Source organism: Amaranthus tricolor, chromosome 3 (assembly GCF_026212465.1).
Source record: "Amaranthus tricolor cultivar Red isolate AtriRed21 chromosome 3, ASM2621246v1, whole genome shotgun sequence".
NCBI lineage: Eukaryota > Viridiplantae > Streptophyta > Magnoliopsida > Caryophyllales > Amaranthaceae > Amaranthus > Amaranthus tricolor.
Genome location: NC_080049.1, coordinates 35,296,181 through 35,306,964, shown reverse-complemented (window position 1 = coordinate 35,306,964; position 10,784 = coordinate 35,296,181). Strand labels below are relative to the sequence as shown.

General features: G+C 35.3%; 1 protein-coding gene across 1 annotated transcript; it reads right to left on the bottom strand.

Moving 5' to 3' along the window:
• Positions 1-1,388: 1,388 nt before the first annotated feature.
• LOC130807870 (uncharacterized protein At3g49055) lies at positions 1,389-9,558 on the bottom strand. Its single transcript, XM_057673242.1, has 5 exons — positions 7,827-9,558; positions 7,667-7,743; positions 6,025-6,136; positions 5,781-5,897; positions 1,389-1,978 (listed from the first exon to the last, which is right to left on the bottom strand). Exons 1-5 carry the CDS (start codon positions 9,246-9,248, stop codon positions 1,622-1,624), a joined length of 2,085 nt encoding a protein of 694 aa, XP_057529225.1. The 5' UTR covers positions 9,249-9,558; the 3' UTR covers positions 1,389-1,621.
• Between the last annotated feature and the right edge of the window lie 1,226 nt (positions 9,559-10,784).

The window sequence follows — 10,784 nt, the reverse complement described above, 5'->3', positions numbered from 1 at the left end:
AACCAATTTTTTACATAGAAGTATGATTGACTCATATTCAATCATCTTATTAGTTATTCACTTATTCTAATAAAGTCATAAATATTTTAATAAAATAAATTTTATAAATACATGCTTTCATATATTTAGAGTAATAATCAATGGTCAATGTTTATTTAACCACTTTTAATTTTCTGTCAAACAAGTAAAAGTAACAATGTAATAATGGTCACTAATTGATTTGCATTTTCACTATTTTGCTTTAAGTAAAGGAACCTTATCATCAATTAAAAAATGACTAACAACTTAATCTGATACTGACTTGATCAATAGTAATTAGTAATTCGTAGCCAAATTCTACTTGAAAATACCCGAACCCTATCTGTACCTAGTAAAACCGAACCAATTATTAACCGATGGCAACCCGAGACCTATTGAAACTCGACACAAACTTTAACCGACACCGACCTAATGCTAACCCGATAGTTCGAATAACCGATCTTCAACCGAACCGTGACTAACCGACCCAACCCGAGTATGACCCGTCACACCGAAATATAATCGATCCGAAATACAACCAAATCGAATGACACCTGTCTAAAACAGACCCGATCACCCGAATGAACACCTCTTCGTTGTTTATTAATGTTACGTTTTATTTTTTTTGTTCATAAGCCTCTAAAATATCCAAAACATCCTTATTACTCGAAGAGTAATAGTTTTTCTTATCACTCCTAAAAGTATATAAAAATGACTTTTTATATTAGAAAAACCAACTCCACTCTTTCAATCTTCTTATGTATTACTATTAAGTAAGAATACTACTAAGTGATTCACACCTACAACATGCTTTACCAACAAGTTTTTGACTCCAAGGAAGTTGAATGGTGTATAATAATACCCAATTGGTTAAATTTTGAACAATTTTCACACATTTCTTGTTTGTTGGAGTTTGCTGATCTTTTTATCTCTAGTAGGATGCAAGTTTTCTACCCACTCTAATAAATTAAAATTCCCTCAATCCGTTATAAATAGACAAGGATGGTCTTAACAATTATCAGAATTTACTTGAATTATAATGCTAAGTAGAAGTGGAAAAAAAAAAAAAAAAAAAAAAGATTTGCTTACCTTTATATAGTCAATAGATAATATTCTCACCTCCTTTCGTTGCTATCGTAAAAACTAAATTGTCATTGAAGAATACAACACCACACAAGTAGTTAGAAGAAATGAGTGGAAAAATTGTATATGAATGAAAGAGAGAATAAGTTTATCGAAAAAAATCATTAACAAACAAAAAAATGATGCAAAGTGAGACAAGCATAAATAGAAATGAAAGCAATCACATAAAAGCACAGGGGTAATAATTTTGGAAAAAGAAATAATGCCACTGGCACTGCACTGGCTAGGAAACCAAATATAATGCAATTTCATCATTGATTTAAGGTGAAGTGTAACCATCAGCTTCCTAGTTGGTGATCAGTAAGCAAGGTGGCTTTTAACAAATTTATGTGTTCTATGGACAGAGCTGTAAAAATTTCCAATACTATGGAGACGAGCTACAAATTCAATTTATACAAAGAAAACCCAAATGAGATTTTTAAAATTGACACAAATTACAGAAACTAAAAAGAATTACAAATCACAAAAGAGGTTCTGATAGCTCCATTTCATTTGAACCTTGTTGCTGCGGCATATCAATCTGCCGTCGCATACCCACAAAGTCGATACCGAGCCATTCCCATGGCCAGCATACATATCTCGGACGAGTACTATTCCGGCTGTCGTTTATAATGTCCAAGTTTTCAAGCTGCCGAGTCAGTTCTTCCACTCTATCTCTCAATCTTGAAGCTCTGGTGTCTGCTAATCTCAATGATTTTTCAGCTGCTTCTCTTGCAGCCATCGCTGCAGTAGCTGTCTCTTCCTTGAATTTGAGCTTTTTCTCCAACTCTAGCATTGCTTGCTTTGTTTCCTCGGCGTCTTGCTTAAAAGAAGATATCTGCAATCATAAGAGTAAAGATCACCCAGTCAAGCCCGAGATCATGGCTAAATAAATTATTTCCAAAAAGCATCCTTTCTCCAAATCTCTTACTCTTCGGCTTTAGACATAAAGGAGTGAAAAGAACGAACAAAAGCCTGTTCCAGGAAGATGCTCATGGAATACAAAGAACACAACATCATCCGATTACCCCAGAATTATTAAGTGACTCCCAACAAGCCGGAATTAGGGATTTAAACGCATGTTTCCTAACCCACAATAACAAAGAGTTTATTTCCATTTTACCTTTGTTGCAAACATCATTAGCAACTTCACATGAACACACAAGATCCACCACCTTTTATTTAGAAGAAATCATATAATTAGAGGGTATCATATAATTTATCTTATATAACAACTATAAGAGAAGAAAAACTTGTCGTCCTAAAGAACGATATAACCTAACAAACAGCCTTCAAGACGAAGCTAGAGGTCCAATGATTTCCCTAGCAGCAAGCTGTTTCTTACTAACCCCCCCACCCCTCCTTCTTCAAGGAGAAAGTAGTGCGAAGTCTCTATTTGTCTGCCGTGCAATGAGAATCCGCAGAGTTCTTCAATATATACTGTTATTTTATGAGAAGCAGCAATTAAAAAACTCTGCAGATTATTGACTAGTCACCGACTCACACTGTCTTCAATTGGAGTGGCAGTCTTTCACTATGATTTTTTGAATCTTTGATGGGCACCCATATCAAATAGGCTTCTTCTGAGGTTAAGAGCAAAAGTCTTCTAAGGCGCTCAATTTAGGCGGCAAAAGGTGCTATGAGAGAAGCTCACCTTAGAAACTTCGGTGTATCCCAATAGTAGCACATAGTACTCAAAGATTCGAATGAATAAGACAACAAATATAACACTAACTTTTAATTCTAGCAAGAAGAGGAGATAGTTCTATATCTCCCTGAGATTGCATCTCAAGGAGATGGCACAAGAACTAAAAAATGTGGGTAAATGTGTATATTAGTGGGGTATTGTAGGTGGTGCCATATAGGTAATTATATGTTCTAATGTAGGAAAGATATATAAATTATAGGTTTTAGTGGGATCATGTCCAGAAATAGTAACAGAACAATTGGGCATCATAAGATGGACTAAAATAATAGAAGGGGCAAAATCAGGGGGGCGGAGGAAGTACCAGAATTCCATTTTCATTCTTAGTTAGGTAACAAGATCTCCCAACAAGGAAAAGCATTGTGTTAAAATAAATTAATAGCCATAACTTCTATAATCACTCCCACTTGCTTTTCATAGTCAGTTTCAACTCTAATAAATCAGCTTTTGATGAATAAGTACCTCATAGGCCATAGCTCCAATCTAACCTCTAGGTTGCATCAATGTGAATACTAGGATGAATATGAGGACAGGAAACAGAAAATTTTCAAATTACAGGGTACGAGTGCAATATAGGGTATGGAAAAAAGAAGTAAATATCTAGAACCGGAAATATAATATTCAGAATATATTATTTATAAGAATGGCAGGATTAATAAATACGTAAATAATTTTTTATTGGAATTTTTTTTAACAATCCAATATTTTGGAAATTACTATTGAAACTAGAAACTACAACGTACGCACATACTATTACTGTAGATTGTAGAGTCTATATAAGTAAAACTAAAGAGGAAATTGGAATAAATGTCAAAAGTAGAGAAACTCCAACTCGTTACAAAGAGGGTGTGTGTTCCTGTGAAAGAAAGAATTAATACTTATTTTTCTCCAAGAAAAAAGCGAACATAAGGAAAGGATTAAGAATTGGAAAGTACTTTCTCTCTCCTCTTCCCAATCTCTAAAAATGCAGCACCCAAACATACAAGGAGTTATTTAGACGTCATTCAACTTTGTTATGAATTCCAAGTGAAAGATCCTCCCTTCTTATTCATGGCTGACTTGGGTACGTGCATAATATTCCCTTTCCGTCCCAAAATTACTCAGCTTCCTCTTGAAGTGGGACGTCCCTGTGATGCACCCAACCCATAATCTTACCGGGTCTATCTCAGCTATGCAAAACACAAGCCAGGAGACATACACGTGCTACACAGGTTTGAAGCTATAATCAGTTTCCTTTGCTTCTCAAGAATGCAGATTTTTTTTGGGTGGAGGTAGGCCTTTTTCCAGAACTATATGGCTTATTGAAGTGCTTGTTACTTTGTTAAGCTTGTTGGTGATGTTTGGCAGAAATCACGACGTCATGGTATTGGGAAGGTAGAATGTGTAATCTTTATGGCATATAATGAATGTAGTTGACATTGCCATCAAAGCAACTTCACAATAAAGAACTATCAGCTCTTTCTAAGAAAAAAAATTCTAAAAGTCTCAGTTAAGCTCTACAACTCGTTATCGACATTTGTTTGCAGGAGCTACAGCAAGCGTTATTCACTCTCTTCAGCACATTATTAGGTCTTTAAGAGATTGCTCTTCATCAAAATTCTCAAGTGCAGTGATTTTGGCCAATAATAACAACAGCTTATTGTACTAGTAGTCCCTCTCGATTATTAGGGAACAGGGGTTAGCTTTTAAATAGGAGAAGTAGGCCTCAACATAGCAGATCTACTGGTGATTTCCTTAGCCAAACTTGTTCAATTGTGAGGTAGACAAAGCTCAATATAGTATTGAACACTTAAGGCTCCTAGCATAGAGAAATTTGATAATTCTTTCAAAAAGGTGTGGCACATCATCAAGATTAAGCATATGCTGATAATATTCATTAGCAATGGTTAGCCAACTGTACTACAATTACCCTGCTTTCCAAAATTGTTTATGTCTCATAGCTCAAGATTTGTGTTCTATTGCCCAATGCCCATTACTAAATCTGCAGTACGCTCAATTAGATAACAATTCTCAACAGTTCCAACAACATATGCAGTTTGCTATTAAGTCAAGTACGAATAGCTCTAATCTATCATGTCTCCCACTTTGTTGATCAAATTTGGCTGAGGAACTAAAAGTCCTCAAAGTAGCAACTCAACACAAAGATGAGATGAGACCACTACGATTCGACCAGTTTCAGTCCCAAAAATTGCCTAGTTAATGGTCTGTTTTCTAGAATTTTGGTGTTTTAGCTTGCTGAACGTGTACTTTTCACTACATAAGTTCTCTATTCTAGTTAACAAGCAATGCAGGGTTTTTTTCTGACAGATCTTTTGTGAGTAAATGCTGGAAAAAGCTTCAATTTACTGATAAGGTGAGTAGTTTTGAGATACAGAACTGACGCTCACAATGCCTTAATTTTCTGCGTCGAGTCCAATCAATCTTTGGCATTGGCATTGTTGTTGGGGGTGGATATCGTCTTTGCGAGCTCTGTTTTATCCTTTAGGTTTAGATGCTCTCACCAACTAGAAGATTTGCCAATGTTTTTTGATGTAGTTTAGCCACTATAATGGGCTATACTCTCTTTTAAATCCAGTTGTTCTAAATGAGTAGATTCACTTCAATTCAGAAAAAGCACGTAGAGAACTTATTTAAAAAAATTATTTGTGGATGGCACCATGGCTGACCAACGACTTCGTTAAATATATGCAAGGTATCCTGAGGTACTACTGGGAAAAAGAGCTGGGAAAAAATTTTCACCAAAGAATCCAGCACAAAGATAATGCCTTTTCTGAGAAAGGAGGCGGACATCTTATACAAAAAGATCACAATGAACATGCAAGGCTCACCACTTCACATAGATAACAATCCAAATGACTGGAAAAGCATCTCATCACAAAGAATCTAGTTTCTAAAGTGTCGATAATTAAAATGTAGCAATGCATCCAAAGCATACCTGAGCAAGAAATTCCTGCTCCACCGCTCTTCCAGCTGCAGCTTCTTGCTCCGCTGCCACTTTCCATCTTGTGATTTCCTCTTCAGCAGCAGCAATATCTATCATAAGCCCTTCAATCTAATCCATGATAAGTCAATGGATGAGAAGTGATACATACAATGACCTCTATATCCTCTAAAATCAAGAGATTTGATCAATCCATAATGATGAGATGTGTAATTACAAAGACCAGTCAGAAGTTTACATTTTCATTCGCTTGCCGCTCCTTCTCTTCAAGTTCCTCAATACGAAGTTTTCTCAGGGAGAGCTCCTTGGATTGAGTCTCCAAATGCTCTTTGAGTAAACTTGACTCTGCCCTTAAAGCAACAATGGAAAATGCAAATCAGACACATGAACCTGATTCAGCAGAGCACGAACAAAACACCATTAAGCAACTACTAGAGCTAGCTATAGCATCACTGCCTTGCTGAAAAGTGGGGAGACCTAGAATTAGTTCAATTAATAATACCTAGCAGAAGACACTATAAATCTTGATGAAGCTAACATTTTCCAGACCAGTTATATTATTTTATTAACTTTCTATAATTTCTATAATTCTTCATTGCAGGAATCCACACACAGAAAATAAACTGAATACAAGTCATAAGTTATAACTACATTACTAAGTCATTTCAGAAGTCTATGACAGACTGATTACAATAATTTGCTCCAGCTATTAAAATATGGATATGACAATCTTTTTTTAGTATACATAGAAGTATTAATTTTCAAAGACTAAACCCAAGTATGTATATCCATTACAGACGTTGGATGTGTGTACAGCATCCAACGTAACGCCTCCAGTAGTACTAACTACTATCTCATATGATGGTATCATGAGTTATGATCATCAGATCACATCAGTACAGTAAAGAAAGTGAAAATAATAGTAGAACACAATAGACCCAAACAATGCAAGGCAGGAGTCTCATCTGAGACAATGTGTAGAGGTAATGGAGCATGACAATGAAGCCTAAATGGAAGCAACAACTGTTTGCTACAGCTACAGTCTGCAGACAAGGGTTAAAAACAGTCTGGACCAAATCAACAGCTTCAATAATCAAAAATCAGCCAAAGACTATGGACTATCAAACTTATTATCTGCAGACAAGAGTTGAAAACAGTCTGGACCAATTCAACAGCTTCAACAAGCAACATCAGACAAAGACTATGGACTATCAAACTTATGATCATCTTAGTTACTATCAAATCAAGGTAAACCATAGTGCAAAATATTCTCTCCATCACCTTATCACAACAATATTGTAAAAGTTTTGGAGCTTACCGCAACCAAAATATAATCCGCGATAACCAAGGAACCATCATTTTGCACTATCACACTAATACATGTATAAGTAACAACACAAGAGAAGAGGCATCATACAAACTTCATGTGATTCTACTCAATCATACTACCTTAAAGGTGCCGTTAGAGGCAAACAACCAGAAGGCTGATACAATCAGAGCAAGGAAAAAAAGCAGGCAATGAGAAGTCCCTGAGGCCTAGCCTCACCCACAACCCCACCGGGTCAAGCATTCTCTCAGACATTTAGTAGCCTATATTCCATTATTCACATGATAGCATCTCAAAAAAGACCGACCACACAAGCAAAACAACCAATATATAGCACATTGCTCAGCCACTCAGCCCCAATGTCCACTTCAGGGAATTTGAAGGTCAAGACTCGAGATCCATAATTTCATCATTGCATAGAACTCTAAAGAAGCAGCAAGCATAAAGCAGAGTGATGCCATAAAAATGTGACACAAACAGCTCAAATATAATAATGCCTCAACTAAAAGTATCAATACAAGCATGTCAAAGATTTTCAGAAACTAAAGTGTACCTCAGCTCCTCTATGGAATGTTGAAGCTCAAGAATTTGAAGATGTGATTCCTTGATAATGCTTTCCAAAGCACCAGCCTACAAACCATCAAAAAATAAAGCTGACATGAAAATGACACAATTTCTTCAAACACAATTATTACAATAATAAACATTTTTACCAGGGCATAAATTTCATCATCCTTTGTTTCCTGTGAACCTTCTTTGCTAGCATCCTCGAGAACATGACTGAACTTAAAATCAATTCCAGCTTCTCTTAACCCATTTTCAGCAACTTGGAACACTGCATTTGTTTCAGTTGTGGAACCCGAGGTTAATCTCTTAGAAAGAGCACTTCTTAGCAAAACCCCTACATGCTCCTTCTCCCTAAATAATCGGGCAACTGTTTCATTTAAACTCTTCACCTCATGGCTCTTTTCTTCCAAAACTTCTCTAGTCTTCGCAATAACAATTCTACTTAGTTCATGTATAGATTCTAATCCAGCTAATGACGCCCGTATATTCTCCTCCAACCCTGTTTCCTGAGGAAGAAACAAGGACTCTGAGAATTCTGACTGATCACCATTATTAGCATCCACAATCTTAATCACATTATACAACTGATCATGAATTTTCGACACAAAAGCCAACTGTTCAATAAGTAAAGGTCTTTGCTTCTCCATTTGCAGCTCCAAATCCCTAATTCTACCCTCATACCCATCTACTAACTTCCTCAACTCCTCCCTTTCATTCTCAATCAAACCAATCTTCTCCGTCATCCCACCCTCAATCTCCTCTAACTTCCCATCTTTCTCAACAATGCACTTCTCCAAACCCTCGATTTGACTACTTTTCTCCCCAACCTCATCCCTTAACTGACTAATGGTTGCTTCCAACTCAGAAACTTCAATTGCAATTTCATAATTTCTCTGCTCAACCATCTCTCGAGCCTCATTCCTTGACTTAGTCATCGAATCAACCTGCTTAAGCATCTCCTCCACAATATCATTCGTTCTCTTAATTACACCATAAGCAACAGCAGGCAATCCTGTATACTTCTGTGACCTTGGCAAACCTCCACCTGAAAAGTTCTTGATATGACTTACTTTCCCTGAAATTTTCTCAATCCCTGTAACCAACATTTGTGCAGCCGCCTCAATTTCTGCCCTAGACGTATCTTTCCCCTTCAATGCCTCTTCCAATTGCTTTGATACTTCCTCTTTCGCCTTGTTCACTTCCATCAACTCCTTACTCAACTTCTCATTCGCTTGTATTGCATCATCTCTTTGACTCACGATTTCATCGCGTTCCTTAATCGCCTCATCTCGTTGATTCGTGCACTCATCTCTCTTCTTGATCGCTTCCCGAGCAAGTAATTTGAGACGATTATACCGAACATCGAGTTCCGATTTCGAATTCTCAATAGCAATTCGAGCTTTCTTCTCGCGATCATATTCTGCCAGTAATTCGTTGAATTTCTCAACGGATATTTCAGGTTCCGATGAATTAACTGCTAATTTCATCGGCGCCGGTGAATTATCATCATCCTCTTCTAAGTCGCTTAACACTACGCTGGATTCTTCTTCACCGGCGGCGTTCGACATGATTAAGGAGAAATCAGAGGTTCTAAACAAGTGATTCCTCGTATTTAGTGGTTGAATGCATGAATTGATTTTGATTTTGATTTTGATCCTTAATTTAATTTTTTATTGAATGAAACTTGAAAACCCTAAAATTGATTTGGGAAAAGGTTATAAGAATTATGATGAATTGGGATGAAAAGATACCTTGAGGCACAGGTTAAGGAGACTGAAGAAGAAGACAGTGGGTACCAACCAGTCTACCCTGAACCTTCCACTTCCGGTTACAATTTTCTCCGTCTTCTGTATTCGTAATTCTAAAATGAATTATGGGGGTGTTTGGCAGAGTATATATGTAAAAATTGTCAGGAATAATTTCAATTATAGTTTATTTGTCGTGAATACTCTCTATTACTAATTATTTTTAAATAATTAAATCTTTATATTTAATTTGTTGACAGCATTTTTTTTCACATTTTAATTGCTAATGTAGGTACTTAGTAGCCGCTACACTAACTTTTTCTTCCCCTTTTTTTTTTTGTTGTTTTAACTTTACTCCTCTTGAGTGGTAAGTGCCTAAAATAGTCGGTCAAAATGTAAAATGGGATGCTGTCGGCAAATAATATAAAGATTGGATTATTTAGAAAGAATCGATAGTCAGGATTATTTACATCAGATGGACAATAAGTGAAATTATTTTGAATAAATATTTATTAATATGAAACTTTACAGATAAAAAGATTTTATTTTTGTTTGTCAAGGACTTGGAGGAAACATATATACTAAAATAACAATAAAAGTTTCAATTAAAATACCACCATCTCCTAAAATATTTACCTTGGGACTTTTTTATTTTTTTAATCTCTTCATGTACTCTTATTTCCTTTAAACAAACAAAGTATTTTTTAGGACAAAATCTTATTCCCTTTCCGAAATATCATGCACCAAACAACCCTTAGTCTACCATAATGTTTTTTGTGTGCACTCTTTCTCAATTATTTATTTATTTACAAGTTAATCCTATGATTCTCATTACACTCTCTCCGACTCACATTTAAATTTAATATTAAAAGCTTAGAACATAATATATTTGGAGTGATTAGTGTTCGTATTCGTTTCTAAATAATATTCTCATTTGTGATTTTGGATTATTTAATTTTAAAATAATTTTTCTATTTATATCACAAATTTTAAATATAAATAACATTGCTCATCATAATATTTAAGAATAATTTAGAAATTACAGCTTTAAAATTTAAGTATTTTGTGAATTATAGTCTCAATGTTTTTTAGTTTGTGAATTACAACTATAAAAATATTAATGTTTACAACATTCATACCAAATGCATAATTTCAATCTATAATTCTGACTACTAAAATGGTTGAAATCTTGTGATTTGACTTAAACATTGTAGACATTGATACTTTGTTGGTTTTAATTCGCAAACAATAACATTGAGACTGTAAGTCACAAAAAGCTTTAAATTTAAGAAAAATTTAATTTAAAAAATTTCACCTTTTGCTCGTTGTCTTTTAAAAATTCTACCTTTCAATTATTTT

What these genes read in the sequence shown, in the direction of transcription:
- LOC130807870 (XM_057673242.1), bottom strand. Translation starts at nt 9,248, where the DNA reads ATGTCGAACGCCGCCGGTGAAGAAGAATCCAGCGTAGTGTTAAGCGAC. An exon ending in ATGATGAAATTTATGCCCTG is followed by an intron (nt 7,744 to 7,826) that starts GTAAAAATGTTT and finishes GATGGTTTGTAG; the next exon opens with GCTGGTGCTTTGGAAAGCAT. An exon ending in AGCAGGAATTTCTTGCTCAG is followed by an intron (nt 1,979 to 5,780) that starts GTATGCTTTGGA and finishes TTATGATTGCAG; the next exon opens with ATATCTTCTTTTAAGCAAGA.